The sequence below is a fragment of the Cetorhinus maximus genome, chromosome 19 (assembly GCF_964194155.1).
Source record: "Cetorhinus maximus chromosome 19, sCetMax3.hap1.1, whole genome shotgun sequence".
NCBI lineage: Eukaryota > Metazoa > Chordata > Chondrichthyes > Lamniformes > Cetorhinidae > Cetorhinus > Cetorhinus maximus.
Window position 1 is genome coordinate 66,974,449 of NC_135897.1, and position 19,165 is coordinate 66,993,613.

A 19,165-nucleotide genomic window follows, 5' to 3' on the forward strand; every position below is an offset into this window, starting at 1 on the left:
CCCATTAAATAAAAGCTGAAGCTAAAACATAGGTGTAGAACTCTGCTGAGAACTTATCCTTTTATTCTCTACTTCATTTCTTATTAGTTTAATAAACAACAGGTAATTTCTTGAAACATCAAGTCAAGTATAAAATAAACTAATGTAAATATAACTGATACCTGATATCCGAAATCACAATAGCTTTTTCGTGAACATTCAAAAGTGAAAGCCTACTCCAGTGTTGGGTGCGGCGGGCAATGTATGTATTGTGATGCACAAGACACCACAAGTACATGAGACAGGCTGGATGGACCAGTATGTCTTTTCCTGTCTGTCATTTCTCATATGTTTGTATTATCCACTAGGGATTTGGTACTTACAAGTTCTGTTAATTGCCGTAGTAATCCTATTTCCTCTGGCACTGATATTAGCTTGTTGTTACTTGCGATTAGAACTTTTAAAGGGAGATTACAGACGGGTCCAGGTAATGTTGTGAGCTGGTTACGACTGTGGGAAGAAAAAAGACAAATGGAATGTTATTACTTGAAAGGCAATATCAAGCAAGGTTTCGACTCTTGCTTGGTATTCTGCGACCCGAGAAATGGCAAACTGTTCATGGAGCCATGTTCCAGCATGAGTCAGCAATTTACTTGTACTCCTTTCAATTTAGTATACTTAATTTGCTTTTCATGATGCAATTTCTTCTATGTTGGGCAGAAAAAGTGCAGATTGGATGATCATTTTGTGGAACACCTCCGTTCAACCTACAAGCATGGCCATTTCCGGTCATTTTAATTCTCCACTGCCACTCTGATCTCTCTGTCCTTGGTTTCCTACACTGTCCCATAAAGCTCAAAAGAAGCTCAAGGAACTGCATCTCATCTTTCCATTACGTACTTTACAGCTTTCTAGACTCAACACTTGAGTTAATAATTTCAGATTTTAACTTCTGCCCCAATTTTTGGATAGTGATGATTCTGCTGTTCCCATTTGCACCTCCTATCAACCCACCTTTTGTTTCTTTATTTGTCCTATTACCATCGCCTTTAACCTTGCACAATAATCCCTTTTATCATTTAATCTCTTCTGTTTTCCACCGTTCCTTGTTTTCGCCCTTCCCTCTTTCCCTCCATCCCGGCTTGCTTAAAACCAGTCTAATTTTTCCAGATCTGATGTCATTGATTTGAAAAGTTAACTCTGTTTCCCTCCACAAATGTGCCTGACCTGATTGGTATTTCCAGTTTCCTATAAATTAACCACCAAATGCTTCCTAATCAAGTAGGTAAAAATCTCAAAAGATTAGAACGAAGCTCATATCAAATGATTTCTTCCCTCAAAATTTTAAAACCAAAACATGGCAGTGGATATCCTCAAGTGCTGCATTATGGCTTCAAACAACTCAACAGGGAATCTTGAAAGTATTAATTGGAAGAAGCAAAGAATTACTGCCCTAGTTGTTGATCCTCATCAGTCCCTTAGGTTCCTGATGGATTTAACTTTAGACTAGATGTAGTGCTCTTGGATGGTTGTGAACAGTGCTGTGATTGCTTTCAATCTTCTATGATAACAAATGCCGAGTGCAAGAAAGCTTGTGAAATGTAAGATATGTCCAAACAGTTCTGTTTCATGGTTCGAAATTCCCTGGCTGTAATGAAAGCGCTTCCTCTGGTTCATGTGAGCTTTCTAGGGTCAGGCCAACATGGATTTTTCTTTCCACTCAATTCCAGATAGCCTTTCAAGTCAGTGTCCTAAAGGGCAAGGTGGTCATAGCACGAAGGTTACAGTGCTGTGTTGTTCGACTAAACCGTTGATCTTAACTCCAGCAGTAGCTCTGCAGACACCAGAGGATCCCAAAGCCTTTGGTTTTGTGGAAAATTGTCCAAGCTCTCTGAACTTCAGACATGTATATGTGCATTCTACATTGGGCAACACAACTGTGTGGATTTCTCAACAACTTTACTTAGAAGTTCTTAAACCTAATGATGGTTTCCACCGGGATCAGCTGAGAATAAAAAACTCTCACTTAGAAATTAAACATCTGAATTAAGAAAATGCACAGGTGATTAAACTTTTCATTTTGGCTTCTTGCATAAATTTAGACAAGGTAATGTGATGGATAAAATCATAAAAACTAAACTTATTTAGAATATTAGAGTTTACAAGTTTTATGAATACAGTTCATCATTTTCAACCAGTTAATTGCCTTTCTCTCATTTCCAAAATCCCTCTGCCAGGAGCCCATATTGGTTCAGAGCCAGGAAGATTACAGATTCAATTCCTGGTCTCAGCATCTTTCGTTTATCTCAAGTGCACTACATTGGCTTTAGTGTACAAAGGGAGTCAAAACATAAAAAAAAAACAAGGATCCTGCACCAGGTAATTATCTCACTGGCAAATGTCTGTGCATTCCATATAGACAGATGATCTCAACTATCAAACAGCAAACTGTTAGTACTTTGGAATTGTACCCCAAGAAAGGGAGAACATTGGGAGAGGGGGGAGAAAATAGAAAAACTAATTTTGCTGAGAAAAGTAGTAAAATGCAACATGATTCTAGAGTTGTGAAGAGCCTTTTTTCAAGAGTGTGATGATTTTATTTGAAGTGATTGGTTAAGTGACAAATGTGACCAAGGATTTTTTTAAATACTGGGGAAAAACCATGGAACCTAGCAACCCAGAGTATTAGTTTTCAACCAAATTTTTGGTTACTGAGATATTTTCTTCTCTCTGGTTCACAAACAGATTCAAAATAAAAGCAATGACATCTAAACAATGAGGTAACCTCCTGCTATTTATTCACAACACCTTTCATCGTGTCGCCTCATTGTTCTATACAGAAATTCACGAAAATTTTCAAACCCAATTTTTATTAAATAGGATGATGTGGCTATGGGTAACAGAATCTGTTTAGATGTGTGGATAATTAGTTGTATGATTTTAAACAAAAATACTTCTCCATACCTGATGTTTAAGAAGGTTAAAGATTGTAGGTTTAAAATGGCTTCTGGAATACTTCGTATACAGTTCTGATAGAGGTTAAGGCTCTCCAATGACACAAAGTAACAAACTTCAGCCGGAATCTCTACCAATCTGTTCTTGGATAGATCTATGAGAAGGGGGAAAAAAGCATTAAGAAATTATTGCGAATAACTATACGAAGGATCAGAATTGATAACTAGTTAGATCACTACACTTACAAATTTTGGAAGGGCAGCACAAAATTGCACAAGCGCCCAGAATAATGGAAAGTAAAAAGGTGGCTTTCAAATAAGTGCATCAGATTTAGTATGGTGCCACTAGACACGCAGAAGCCCAAAATGAAGATGGATCTCGTACAGTATAAAAAGCATTAATGAATTGCATGCAGAAGTAACTTTTCACTCTTGCATCTTCTTCTGATAGAGACAGGCTTCTCAAAACAATTGTAGAAGGTTCTTGCGAGTGGAGCAAGGGTAATATGATATTAGGTATTCAGGATGGCTGAACAGCAGAAAGTCAGAATTTAAAAGATTTATCGGAACAGAATTTAAACATTTTATACTGAAACTATATAAATTGCACACGGCATATGACATTCAGGGAAGGGGGTTATTTTTAAACTCTCAATTAAGATCTAACCCTATGTAATAAGCCCTTACCTCTTTCGAAGAAACATTATTGCATGTCAAATATTTTACTCAGTACCTTTCCCATGACATTATTCAGAGCCCTTTGTACTGCTGATTTTCATGACTCTCCTATTTTGCCTTTAAGATATCAACATTTCTTTCTCCATCCCTCTTATACATTTCTTTTTGTCAGTCCTGATATCTCACTCTGCTCTTTGATTTGTTTTATGCAATGTTTTCCCATCCATGATTTTTTTATATCTGTCAGTTTCTTTATTATAATCTACAATTCTTCTATTTTTGCATACCTTGCTTTGCAATTTGTTCCAATTGTCTCAGATCATCATCAGGGTTTCCTGGTCTTTTACATATTTGTGCTAGCATGTTCTCTGTCTAGGGTGTTTATTTTTCTTTTAAGTTGTTCTTTGTTTGCATTATTTCTCCCTTTTGCTCTGTCTGCATTGTTTTACAATTTTTTTCAGCTCCTTTTGATGTTTAAATGCCATGTCTTGGCTAACTGGTCAATGTCCTGTATCAGTGGCCCAAGTGCTATTTTTCTTTTGCTATATGTATCCCTTGATGTCTGGCAATGACTTCTTTCTGCCCCCTTATCCAGTTGATCTATGTAATGCTGGTGGCTTTCTTCGTAGCTCTAGAATGGGTAGCTAAAAAGGTTGTGAATGAACATAGGAAATATGAGCAAGAGTAGACATTCGGCCCCTTGAGCCTGTTCCACAATTTAATACGATCATGGCTGATGTTCTACCACAACTCTATGCCCACACCCCATTAAAGGAAATGAAGCAGCTAATTTGCTGGCAGGGGTAGGCCTGAAGGCAAAGGATGGGGCAGATATAAAATTAGCTGGACGGTGAGGCGAGGAGAGAGCTATAGAAAGGACAGAGTTATGAATGGGCTAAGGTGGGAGGTCAGTGGCAGGAAATGCTGGTGATGCTGAAAGAGAACTATGGAAAGCCAGGGGCAATGGAAGGAAGTGCTGAGAAAGGCCGCAATGACTGTTAGAGGATGTGGGAATGACAAAGGAAACAAAGGGGGCAGAGACAATGGGGTAGTAAAGCTGGGTTACTGCAGCAGGGCTGGAGAATGGGAGAGGTGGTAGGGGGTGCAGGATAGGATTTTCACAGCAAGGTAAACAATGGTTGTTTAAGTAAGGAGAAGGCTGGGAGAGATGGAGGCTGGTGAGTTTCTTTTTATTCACTCATGGAGTGTGGGCATCGCTGGCTAAGCCAACATTTATTGTCCACCCTGGTTGCCCTCAAGAAGGTGGTGGTAAACTGCCTTCTTGAACCGCTGCAGTCCATGTGGTGTAGGTACACCCATAGTGCTGTTAAGTTAGGGAATTCCAGGATTTTGACCTAACAACAGTGAAGGGACGGCGATATACTTCGAACTCAGGATGGTGAGTGGCTTGGAGAGGAACTTGGAAGTGGTGGTGATCCCATGTGTCCGCTGCCTTTATCGTTCTAGATGGTAGCGGTCATGGGTTAGGAAGGTGCTGTCTAAGGAGCGTTGGTGAATTCCTGCAGTGCATCTTGTAGATGGTACACAATGCTGTCACTATGTATCGGTGGTCGAGAGAGTGCCAATCAAGCGGGCTGCTTTGTCCTAGATGGCGTTGAGCTTCTTGAGTGTTGTTGGAGCTGCACTCATCCAGGCAAGTAGAGTATTCCATCAACATTCCTGACTTGTGCCTTGTAGATGATGGACAGGATTTGGAGTGTCAGGAGGTGAATTACCAAAGAGGAGGGGGAGGCAGGGACAGGATGGTAATTACAAGACTTATTTAAAATTACAACAAATAGATAAAATAAAAACATCTTAACTGCAGAGAAAAGTATATAAAAAAAAGGTGGACAGACCTGGACAACTCATACCATATATGAGTACCAGTAACGGGAGCACTGAGTAGAATCTCGACTACTTACATCATGCACACTATCATGGACAGCCGCCCATAAAAGATAAAAGGCACAGCTTAATTTTCTTTTTATAAGTGCGCCAGCTATTTTGAGCAAGTATCACAACTTTAACAATTCCTATCACGTGGAAGATGAGCTGCTGAAGTCTGTGGTTGGGTTCATGGAAAGGTGGCTGTTAAATTGTGGTTCCTTTCACAAGCCCTGCTTGTTTACTGTGTCCTTTTTGTATGCTTCCGTTGTTTGTTCCCTATTATTTTGAATGTGAAAATGGAATTTACAGCTTGTATGGCATTGAGTTGCTTACATGGTTCAGAATGTGTCTGCTACCACTCAGTTATTTAACTACATTGGACTATTTCAGTTTGCAGTTGAGATTTCAAGGTGCAGATTAAAAAATAATAAAAATTCACAAAAATTCAGATGTCATTAAGAGAAAAGAGAATAATAAAGGTTTAGCATATGAAGATAACTTCAATGTGGAATCTTCCAAAATAGTGACAAGAGGTTCTGACTTTAAGTTATGTGAAGAGGCTCGCAAATTTGGCACAAAGTCACCAGATACTTAAATTAGACAGTTCCAAATTTAGATAGGCAAAATCCATATTATCCAAAAACGTGACAGGGAGTCAAGCTGTGTAAACAGGACGTACATGCAAATGCAAGATTTTAAATATATTATAGGTAGCTAATCAAAGATAAGATACTGCATTTCTGGCAGCAGCAGCCACAAAGCAATGTTAAAACCCTAAAATTTTACTGCTCTAATGCCCACTTTACAAAATGTACTGCACCACACACAAAAATATTTTTTTTCTATCAGGTATGGAGTTTTTCTTTTAAGTAGCACTTATATCCCTTTTTCTAAAAATATACATAAATGCAACATTCCACAAAAAGTGTTCTACCCATGGTGCATGGAATATAGTTGAGGCTGTTGTTCACAGGTTCAGTTTACAATCCTCAACTGAATACCCATAGTTTAAGGGAATCACCAAATTAAAAATGTTATGTAACAGCTGCTGGACTGAAATCAGCTATAGAATTTTGATTGATCTTGAGGTTAGGGCTCCATGGTTTATGTCATCAGAATTCTTCAGACATGTTACAGCCTTGTATAAATACCAAAACTACAACCGAGTTTAGATAAAACCACAGTATGCATATCCTAGGCATTATCAGATGCTTCTTGATTCAAATATGGAAGTATAACATTTCTCACATACCCCTGGAATGTTGTTCAGATCCAATATGTGGCATCAATTTTAATTTTAAATGAAATAATATTCGCACAGTACACTCTAGCCAGCTGTGAAGAATGCTTGATCAGTGTCTACATATACTAGAGCTGACAGTGTTGAATAGCTGTGGGCTATGTAATTATTTGATGGTGTCTAGGATTCACCAACATACTGCATTTCCTCATAAAGTGAATTGGAACCTTACATCAAGCAACCTGTGTGAACAATAAGTCACAGAACAATATTTACTGCAACACCCCTACATGTACACCTTAACATATTACTGAAGCTATTTGATTATAATGGCATCATCTAGTGGAGCAGCCTACTGCTGGGAAACAAAATATCATGTTCACTCCAGATTATTTCAGCTCTTTGTTTTTGATGTGAGGCATTAAGAGACCGGAAACATTTCCCAAAAAATCTGTGTGGTGAACATAATCCCAGTGTTCGTCAGGGTAGTATCCTTGGCCCAACCTTCTTCAGCTGCTTCATCAAAAAGTGGGGATGGTCGCTGATGATTGCACAATGTTCAACACCATTCACAGCTCCTCAGATACTGGTCCCTGTCCATATGCAGCAAGACCTGGGCAATATTCAGGCTTGGGCTGATAAGTGGCAAATAATATTCACGCCATACAAGTGCCAGGCAATGACCATCTCCAACAGGAGAGAATATAACCATGTCCCTTTGAGATTCAATGGCATTACCATCACTGAATCACAATTAACATCCTGGGGGTAACCACTGAAACTGAAATGGACCAGCCATGTAAATACTCTGGCTACAAAAGCAGCTCGAAGGCTGGGAATTCTGCAGAAAGTAACTCACCTTCTGACTTCCCATAGCCTGTCCAACATCTAAGAGGCACAAGTCAAGGATACTCTCCACTTGCTTAGATGAGTGCAGCTCCAACAACACTCAAGAAACTCGACACCAACCAGAATAAAGCAGCCTGCTTGATTGGCACCTCATCCACCACCTTAAATATTCACTCCCTCCACCACTGACACACAGTAGCAGCAGTGTGTACCATCTACAAGATGCACTGCAACAACTCACCAAAGCTCCTTCGACAGCATCTTCTAAATCCACAGCCTCTACCACCTAGAAGGGCAAGGGCAGCAGATACGTGCAAACACCACCATCTGCAAGTATCCTGACTTGGAAATATACTGCCGTTCCTTCACTGTTGCTAGGTCAAAATCCTGGAACTCCTTTCCTCAAGAGCACTGTGGGTGTACCTACGCCACTTGGACTGCAGCGGTTCAAGGCGGCAGCTCACCACCACCTTCTCAAGGGCAATTAGGGATGGGCAAAAAATGCTGGCTTAGCCAGCGACGCCCACCCTGTTCACATCCCGTGAATAAATTTTTAAAAAATCTCTCAGTATTGTTAGGTAGTAAGTTCAAGGATTTTGACCTAGCAGCAACAGAAGGCTGGCAATATATTTCTAAGTCAGGAAGATGTGTGACTTGGAAGGGAACTTGGAGGAAGTCGTCTTCCTATGTGCCTGCTGCTTTGTTTTTCTTGTGGCAGAGGGTGCAAGTTTGGAAGGTGCTATAGATGAAATCTTGGTGTGTTGCTGCAGTGCATCTCGTACCTAGTACACACTGCAGCCACATTTTGCCAGTGGTGAAGAGAATGAATGTTTAACATGGTGGTTGGGCACGGATCAAACAGACTGCTTCATCCTGAACGGTGTTGAGGTTTCTCAATGTTGTTGGAACTGTACTCATCCAAGCAACAACAATAACTTGGTGTTATATATCTTTAATAGAGTAAACGATCCCAAAGTGGCTCACATTATCAACCAACATTTGACATCAAGTCACATGAGGAAATATTAGGGCAGAGCTTAGATAAACGAATAGCTCTTAAGGAGCATCCTAAAACAAAGGGGAGATAGAGCGGTTTAGTGGGGCGGGGGCGGGTTCTAGAGTTTAGGACCGTGGTATCTGAAAGCAGGGTCGCCAATGAGGGTGTACTTAAAATTGGGGATGCACAGGAGGTTGTTGGTTGGCACGTGTGTGAACTGAATGTTATTTGTCATTTATTAGCCCAAGATTGGATCCTGTCCAGGTCTTGCTGCTTGCAGGCACAGACTACTTCACTATCTGAGGAATTGTGAATGCAATAGGACACAGATTAAAAACTATCAACAGACTATAAGTGGAGATGTTTCAAAACTTGACCTAATTAGTTAAATAAGATACTTAGAGCTGACAGGACAGGTGATGAGCAGCAGCTGCAATGGAAACACAGCATGGCCCCAAATCAGGAGGCCTGAGGCCATTGGTAGATATCAGTGTTTGTCATGAAAGTATAATAATTTTCAGAATATTTTTCTGGTTTATTGTAAAGTAGGTATATCGAGGGTTGTGCTTTTCTGGCTGTGTATGATTTAGTTACATTTAATAGCCAAGCAGACTGAAAGTTGAAGTTATCAAAAGTAGTAAGGTGTAGAAGTGTCCTTGAAATGCTACGTAGGTAAACATGTTTGGGGTCTTAGCATGTAAGGTGTGAAGGAAATTTGCATTTTTAGATAGATGAAGGGAGGTTTGAATTTCAAAGAGGTTAATGAGAATACTGGCAACATGAAAAGATTTATATTATGAGAAAGGTAAAGTTCCAAAGACATAGGTAAACAATGGAATTTACATATTAGGGAGAAATATATATAAAGGAGAATGAGACTGTGAATCAGGAGAAGGCATTGTGAGACCTAACAGTGTGTGTGAAATAGCCTTAATGAAGCCTCCAGTGTTTGTGGAGGTATATGTGCCTGTTGTCTACAGAAATTGAAGCTGGAGAAAGCCATTTGAATTCCACTGCCCAGGGTATTGTGTTAATTTGCCGGATTTGTTTAAAATCTAAAACCTATTTTTGAACCGTTGCCTTTATGGGGGTGTAACTGGGAGTCAGGTTAATTAGGAACTTTAGGAGTTATTATAGTAATAATTTGTAGTCCCATATATGTGCTTGAAATCTTTCCTTTTGTTAATAAATATTTTAATTTAGTTTTTTTTAAAAAATTCTCTAAAAGTCATAGTGGACTTACTACTTCTGAATTCAGTGCAATGATCTCAAAATAAATACAAATTGCAAAACTGTTGTGATCGTGCAATCAAATTTCCCTCATGGATTTGATCCGCCTGGCACACATCATCTGCCACGTCATAACAGTGTGATCCACAACAACCACATCAACAGCTTGAGGAACTTCAGCTCAGCACTGATGAGCTTGAGTACAAACTTCAGACACTGCAATGCATCAGAAAGCTACCTGGACACTGTTCTAGGAGGCAGTCTCACCCTTTGGGTTAAGTACTCCAGATTTGGTCCATGGTCAGGGATAGGAGGTGGTGACTACTAATGAGGCAGGCATGGGGATCTGGAAGGTAGCATCAAGGTTCTTGCAGCATGTGTAGACAAATGTAGGTCTGCAGGGAGGATGAGCAAACTGCCCACAGTATCCTGGTAGAGGCAGTAATTCAAGTTGAGGGAGTAAAAGAAATAATGTAGCAGTGCTAGGGGACAGTGTCGTTAGGAGGATAGACACTGATCTTTGCAGCCAAGAGCACAAGTCTCAAAGATTACGGTTAAAGACATCTCCTCATAGGCGGAGAGGAACTTGGGAGTGGGAGGGGACAAAGGTACCAATGACATAGGTAGGACTAAGATGGTGATGGAGTATGAGCAGCTAGTGGAGTATGAGCTGCTGATGGAGTATGAGCAGCTAGTGGCTAAATTAAGAGAAAAGAACAAAAGGAGAATCTCTGGGTTACTACCTGAGCAACAAACAAATTGGCATAGGGTCAATGAGATCAGGGAGTTGAATACATGGCTCAATGACTGGAGTGGGGAAAATGAGTTTCATGATGCACTAGCACTAGTAATGGGGAAAGAGGGTGCTGTTCCAATGGGACAGGCTTCACTTGAATTGTGCTGTGATCAGTGCTCTGACAAATCAAATAACTAGGATTGTAGACAGGGGTTTAAACTAAATTGTGGAGGAGAGGGTTCATGTGAGGGGAGATTTAGAAAGTTAACAAGAAAGGAGAAGGCAATGGTGCAGGTTAGCAATATGGTCCAAGTTCAATCAGTCCTTGGACCCCGAGATTCAGGGCATTTCCATTGTCAACTTTCGGTCCTAAACTGGACGCTGACAAAGTTAAACCCTACAATCTTTAAATTAGAACTAAAACTGTTAAAAGGGAGTGAAGAAAAGATTTCTTCACACACATGAATGCTGAGGGTGTGACGTACTTTGTTTCTTCAGCCTTATCCTAAAATCATAAGAACATGAGATATAGGAGCAGGAGAAGACCATGAGCCTGCTCCACCATTTAATGTGATCATGGCCGATCTTGGCCTTCAACTTCGCTTTCTCGCCCACTCATCATATCCCTTGATTCCTTGAGAAACCAACAACTTGTCTATCTCAGCCTTAAATGTATTTAATGATCGTACATCCACAACCCTCTGGGGTAAAGAATTCCAAAGATTTACAACCCTTTGAGTGAAGAAATTTCCCATCTCAGTCCTAAATGATCGGCCCCTTATACTGAAACTGTGCACCCTTGCTTTAGATTCCCCAGCCAGGGAAACAATGTCTCAGTATCTACCCTGTCAAGCCCCTTCATAATCTTGAATGTTTTGACGAGATCACCTCGATGAGAGGTGATCCTCCAGAGAGGATCGAGTTTAATCAACCTCTCATCATAGGTCAACCCTCTCATTCCAGGGACCAATCTAATGAAATTTTGCTATACAGCCTCTAACACAATGATATCCGCCCTTAAATATGGAGGAGATATCAAATGCAGTGTTTGAGAGAGAGCGAGATAGATATTTTCTTTGAAAAGTTAATAAGGGATGTGTAAACGGACAGGGAACTGCTGTGCTGTCATGACTAACAAAATGACAGAGCACACTTAATGGACCACTGCCCCCCCCTCCCATTCCATTTTTTAATGCTTCCTCCTATTTCAATCATTTGTACGGGTTTCAGTTACAGTCATCTCAAAACATGTTACATTTTGATGCTCATGGCTTCTGAGTAATGGCTAGGTGGAAGGTGGAAGGATGATTTCTCTGAACCATAAGAAACATAAGAAATAGGAACAGGAGTAGATCATTCAGCCCCTCAAGCCTACTCCGCCATTCAATAAGATCATGGCTGATCTGTTTGTGTTTCAAATTCCAAATTCCCATCTACCCCCGATAACCTCTGTTTCCCTTGCCCAACAAGAATCTATCTACTTCTGCCTTAAAAATATTCAATGCCCCGCCTCCACTGCCTTCTGAAGCAGTATTCCAAAACTGCACAACCCTCTGAGAAAAAAATTCTCCTCATCTCTGTCCTAAAAGGCTGACCCCAATTTTAAAACAGTGCCCCCTAGTTCTGGACTCACCCACAAGAGGAAATATCCTTTCCATGTCCACCTTGTGAAGGCTGTTCAGGATTTTGTATACTTCAATCAAATCACCCCTCACTCTTCTAAACTCCAGTGGAAACAAGCCCAGTCTGTCCAACCTTTCCTCGTAAGACAACCCACTCATTCCAGGTATCAATCTAGTAAACCTCCTCTGAACTTCCTCCAACACATTTATATCCTTCCTTAAATAAGGAGACCAAATCTGCACACAGTATTCGAGATGCGGTCTCACCAATGCTCTGTATAAACTGAGGCATAACATCCTTACTTTTATGTTCAATTCAAGCAATATGCAGTCTATGTCTAAACATCTTGCTTGTTGATATCCCAGGGTCTTGTTTTGTATATTTGCACTGTCTGTGTATGTGGACTTGATTTCAAATTGTTTCTCCCCAGTGAATACTTAAGAAACATCATTGATACTTTTCTACCGACTGAGGTTAAAAACAAAACATCTCATTAGGTTAATATTTTGAATGTTGCTGGAGAGACATGTTACCAAAGCTTTTTTCATCTTGCACTCGTCAGGACAAACGCAAAAATGCCAAAATTTCAAACGATGATAACATTTTATACAACAACAGAAAAGGGTTCAGACAGGTTGGCAAGGTGGCTCTAATTGGCTGAGGCATTGTCACTGAGACAGCAACAGAGAACTATAGGCTCCCCAAGTTCCCAGGTATTTCAAAAAAGGCACGAGGCTTGAACATATTCATTTTGTTTGCTCACTTTGCAAGCTTGATGCAGAAATAGAGTGCATCAAAGCTATCCTGATCAGATCTTTCTTAACTGTGTATCACACAAATTCACAAATGGGCCAAAGGCTGCCACTACCGGACCTGAAAAGTACCCAGTCTACCTCAAATTACCCTTGAAAGACAAAGTATCTCAAAAAATTGACAAAAGATTAAGCAAGCCATTTCAAACTGCTACTGTAAAGTGGCTATAATGAGTGGTATTTTCCACTAACAGGATGCTGCCATCAGTCCAAAGACATTGTGGCTACCACACAATTTAGCAACATTGTGTATGAATTTCAGTGCTGGTGCAATGCCAGGTACGTTGGCTGTGCGTCCAAAAAACTGGCTGATCGAATTGACTGTTCATAGTAGACAGAGTACGGACCGTAATCAACCAGGCTGCGCTTGCAAAACCCAAAACAAAATGTCTACTGTTAGGTGCATTTCTGTGATTGGACTTGCTGAACAATCCTGAATGCGTTTCTGGCTACACTAACAACCAACTTAAGATGCTGAGTCAAACTCATAATGTGGTCATTTATGCTTGCCAGAAGTGAAATACATTCATACGCAGGGACCTGTTCTCTGCAAACAAAAAAGAATATGTTCAAGGCTTGTGCCTTTTTTAAGTTACTCAGGAGTATCTTGGGGAGTCTACAGTTCCCTGTTGCTTTCTCCATGGCAACACCTTGGCCAATCAGAGCCATCTTGCCACCCAATCAGCACCCTTTTCTCGTAGGATAAATTGTTGTGATTGTTTGAAGTTTGACATTTTTGTGTTTGTTCTGATGAGAGCTAGACGAAAGCTTCGGCAACATGGCTCTATTTTCAGCAATAGTCAAGTCCTACACTACCAAGAATGTTTCTATTCAGAGAGATAGCTTAACACAGAATTTTCTGGTATTGTGCTGGATTCCTTTGACACTTAACGGTCATTTTACTTATCACAACACGAAAGTATTTTAACTGTTCCAAAAGCTATTAATTACAAAATTCAGAACGTAAAAAGGTGACATTTCTGAGTAGTTACCAAGTAAGTTTAAGTAAACTTTACTCACTACAGCTGAGCATGGATTACATATCATGACAGGTCTTGGCATGTAAGTTATCATTCCTGAGATCAGATTTTCCCTTATATGGCTCTGATGGATGTAGTCTTATACTTTGCATAAGCAAGTGTTTGAAATGAACCAAGTAGTGTTGCAGAATAATTATTCAAAATTTCAAACAATGACAACAATTTATACTACAACAGAAAAGGGTTCAGATAGGTTGGCAAGGTGGTTCTAATTGGCTGAGGCATTGCCACTGAGACAGCAACAGAGAACTATAGACTCCCCAAGTTCCCAGGTATTTCAAAAAAGGCGCAAGGCTTGAACATATTCATTTTGTTTGCTCACTTTGCAAGCTTGATGCAGAAATAGAGTGCATCAAAGCTACCCTGATCAGATCTTTCTTAACTGTGTATCACACAAATTCACAAATGGGCCAAAGGCTGCCACTACCGGACCTGAAAAGTACCCAGTCTACCTCAAATTACCCTTGAAAGACAAAGTATCTCAAAAATTTCAGAGGGCAGTTATGAATCACTTGTCGGCCAGACCAGGTAAAGAGGGCAGATTTCCTTCCCGACAGGTCATTAGTGAACCAGATGGGTTTTTACGACAATCGATGGTAAATTTCATGGTTACCATTACTGAGACTAATTTTATATGCCAGATCTATTAAATTCCACCAGCTGCTATGGTGGTATTTGAACCCATGTCCCCAGAGCATTAGTCCCCAGAGCATTAATCTGGGCCTCTGCATTACTAATCCAGTGATGTTACCACTATGCCACCATGACCCCCCCCAAGGGGTTGTGCTGAAGTTTGCTACATTTTAAGAGGTAGCGTCTTTTGAATGTGAAGTTAAGCCGTTTTTCCCATTCCAGTAGTTAAGGCAGACAACACAGATACGCTTTGTCATTATTTTAAGGAACAGCAGTTAGTCTTCCCGGTCCTCTGGGCAACATTCCTTTCTCAACTAAAGGCACCAGACACAGCAACAGGTCATTCATTTTGTTGCTACTTGAGGAATATTGCTTTCAAAGATTGCCCACCTTGTTTGCCTACATAACAAACACTGTATTTTAAAATACTTCACTATATGAAACTTTGAGATATTTTAACTCGTTATAAAAATGCAGGCATTCTATATTCATTTGGAAAGTAAGTATAGAACTTATGGTATATTGTTTCAATGTCTATAAGCCATTAGATTTGGTGTAGTATTTACTTGTCAATGAACCAGTGCTGGGGAAATCTGGGGGTCTATATCTGATTCGTCAAGTAAAATGTGTCATTTTTTTGACACATTCACCACAAGCTCAGCAAACATATTATCTTGAAGTTATAGATTTCTAGTTATCAACCAGTATTGAATTTTCAGGTCTGCTGCAATTATGGAACAATTGAAATTTTAGAAGTGCTTCCCAAAACATTTGCTTCAGGGAAATATAAAATTTGTTTCTTCATTACCGAAAATCAATAGCAACATTTCTACCATTATTTTACCTTTAAAGTGACCAATCACGAGGGCATAACTGGGCCTACAGGTTCTTAAAAAGCTGCTCTACTACCTACCAGATGGTCAACAACCATCCTAAATGTAGGATAATACAAACTTCATGTCATTAATGAAAATAATATATTGGCTTAATTTTCAGGATTAAGTTGGGGTGGGGGTAAAAATTAAGGGTCAAAGCAAATTCTGTACTCTCACTGCAGTGGTCTTAGTGAGACAACTTCATTACAACACTACCTAGGAGTCAACAAAATAGCATATTAGTAAGGCTCTGAACTCAGTACAAAAGTTCGTAACATTTATGGGTTTCAGTTAAAACTATAAATGCCAACAGCCATAAATGCATGTGCATCTACTTGTTTCCTGTATCTCACACAACTGAAAAGATGTTTTTGACAATCGAGGGCTCCTCTGAAATATAGTTAACAGGGCCTTCAATCTTGTCGGTTTTATTTCACGTATTTTTGTTCAGCCCTTCCCCTCCCTCCAAGAACCGCAATAGGGTTCTCCTTGTCCTCAGCATCCAGCACCCACCAGCTTCAGCATTCAACAGATCATTCTCTGCCATTTCCGCCACCAAATATCAACCAAACCAATCTTCCCCTTCCCTTTCAGCATTCCGAAGGGAGCGTTCTCTCCACGATACCCTGATCCATTCTCAGTCGCCTCCAACATACCCCCCACCCCCCTTTTCTTATGGCACATTTCCATGCGAGCACAGGAGATGCAACATCTGCCCTTTTACTTCCTCCCTTCTCACCATCTAAGGCCCCACCCAAATTCTTTTTCCAGGTGAAACAGTGATTTACTTGTAATTTTTGCAATCTAGTATCTGTATTCACTACTCATGATGTGATCTCCTCTATACAGGGGAGACCAGGCTGGATCATTTCGCGGAACACCTCCATTTAGTCTGTAAGCGTGATCCCAAGCTTCCAGTCACTTATCATTTTAATTCTCCACCTTGCTCCCACTCTGATCTTTTTTGTCCTTGACCTGCTGTAGTGCTCCAATGAACTTCAACCCAAGCTCAAGGGGCAGCTCATTTTCCGACTGGGCATTTTACAGCCTCATGGACTCAACACTGAGTTCAACAATTTTAGTTTGTAACCTCTGCCCCCCCATGTTGTTTCAATTTTCTTTGTTTTTTTACCCCTCTCGTATCTCTCCTATTTCCTTGACTTTGCTTTTGGATGGCAGCTATTCAGGATCCTGCCATCCACACCTCCTGAGATGCACCTTTTGTTTCCTTACTTGTCCCTTACAACTACCTTTCGCCATTTAATCTCTCCTGCCCTCCGCCCTATCACAAACATTCCCTTTTGTTCGTCTTTCTATCCTCCCCGCTTTCACTCACTCAAAGCCTATCACATTTTTAACTTTTCCCAGTTCTGATTTAAGGTCACAGACCTGAAATGTTAACTGTTTCTCTCTCCTCAGATGCTGCCAGGCCTGCTGAGCATTTCAGCATTTTCTGGTTATATGTAAAAAGATAAAGTGGTGTTAGGGCCCTAGGCAAGTTAAGGAAGAAAATCCTGGATTAACATTGTAGCTTTTCTGTTTTCAGGTCATTTCAAAGTATTTCACAGTCAATTAATTACTTCTGAAGTGCAGTTTATATGCTGATGCCGAAGCAACAAAATACTTACAGATTGTTTTTATGTGGACATAAGCATGCAAGTTGAAGCTGATCTTCACCTTGAATTCAAAGTAATAAATCACGCCTGGCTTTCTCTGTGCCAATTCATTTGTGATTCAAGTTTGAGAAGAATCAACATTTCTCTATTTAATACTCAATGTTCAGCAATGTAATTCCCTTATCCTTTTCACAATGTTTTTCAAAATATCACCAATTCCATTTGAAATTGTTAGAAACTTTCCTGTATTTTGAGATGTGTTCACCTTCATTATGCTACATTTACATTGCTCAGCCCCATAATAAAAGTATGTTCATCAGATTCTAATCAGAATGCAATTTTATGCTTATGTTATCCTTAGTCATGACTCTTAAATGTAAATAATAATTAAAAAATCCTCAAAGCACATGCAGCAAAAGAAGGAAACAGTTTTGAAGGTGAACTTCTAGGTAAAAGAATTAAGGCCTTTTTTTACCTTGTGAATGCTCTAGACTTTGCAATTCCCTTAAGGATTTTTCAAACTTTTGTTATTACATAGACTCAGATGTTTGGCCAACTCAAAAAACATTTAGGAATGTGTATAATCACCATCCTCGGATACAAGAGAGCCGAAGAAACGTTGAACTGTGGTAGCAATGACAACAAAACTGTCAGATTCACCGTCATAACTCTTCTAAAACTGACAGCAACTTGTGGAGTCTGCACATGTGCAGTGAAATGCAGAGAGCTACAAGTTGCTATTGGTGATGCTACGTTTCCCCATAGGTGCACTATGGAAGTCCCCACAGACAACAATCCAATAGAAATCAATGAACTTACAAGAACCTCCACTTTTGCTCTATTAGTCTTGTGGCAAAAAATTCTGAAAAATTTACAGATTATGGAATGAGGTGTAACTGAGTTTTAAACAGCCAAAGTTTTATAATTAGTACTGAACAACCTATTTGCCCCTGAAAAGCTAGTTTTTTCTTTGTAAAATGTAAAATTTCCCTAATATGATAAAAATTCCATATGTTTTTAAAATAAATTTGTTTTAACTTTTATGATATTTCAGCTTCAACCTTAATTTCATGTGTATGCCTCATCTCTCTCCGTAAAATGGAATTAAAAAGTGAAGGATAATCGGTGCCTTTAACTTACTGGTTTGTTGTGTCAGGACTCTGCAATGTGTTTGGCTACTTTATGACATCACTGTTGTTGGATGCCTGGCGATCCCCTTGACTTGGTGCCAAAGTCAAATTTACGCCGGGAAAGGTGGAATTCACACCACAGAGATTGCTAGATCTTTGTGGATAGCTTTCCTTGAGGCCAGCGACCATTAAAAATCAACAATTAATAAAGCAAGTGCTGTACAGGAAGAAAACAGCATTTTGTCATTCCCCTTCTGGCCATATTTGCTGTTTGATGTTGAAAGATGTAAGGAATGATTTAGTGTCATAAGGCAATCTACTAAATGTAAACATTTGTTGGTTTCAGAACAGTCATTTAAAAAGTAAATCTTTTATCTCTGCAATCCCATTACATGGAAACAATTGGCTAAAGGATTTTAGAGTTCTGAAATATGTGAGAAATTGGCTACTGGAAAAAGAATTCCATATGTTCAAGCTTAAATTCCAGATGGACCTTATTTCCTGTGAGCTACTCAACAGTACAAACAAATTAACGTCATTTGAAAAAAGTAAATAAATGAGTCATTGTGATCAGTACAAATGACGAGGATAGTCAGAGAAAGATCTCCAAAACAAGTCGGTGAAATTAGACTAAGATAAAAGGTAATTATTCCATTCAATCGGGTAAGTACTTTACTATGCACATAATTGGCAGAGAAAATACTGACCTGGCTAGCCTCATGTGCCATCTGCTTTCTATCCACATGTTATTTTTAAACACACTCCAGCTGTCACAGGAAGTCTGACCCACAACTGCAGGAAATGCTCATCCCAGCCACAGTGTAGTTCACATTTCCTCTTCCAGAGTCAGCCTGGAAGAATGAGTATCAAATCCTTCTTACAT

General features: G+C 39.8%; 1 protein-coding gene across 12 annotated transcripts in view; it reads right to left on the reverse strand.

The window, feature by feature from the left end:
- lrch3 (leucine-rich repeats and calponin homology (CH) domain containing 3) overlaps positions 1 to 19,165 on the reverse strand; it is a 170,990-nt gene that overhangs the window by 112,607 nt on the left and 39,218 nt on the right. For all 12 annotated transcript variants that reach the window (XM_078564007.1, XM_078564003.1, XM_078564012.1 and 9 more), the window contains exons 2-3: positions 2,944 to 3,088; positions 363 to 489 (exon numbers count right to left, since the gene is read on the reverse strand). In XM_078564007.1, the coding sequence (XP_078420133.1) occupies positions 363 to 489; positions 2,944 to 3,088 (272 nt within the window). The remainder of the gene's footprint in view (positions 1 to 362; positions 490 to 2,943; positions 3,089 to 19,165) is intronic.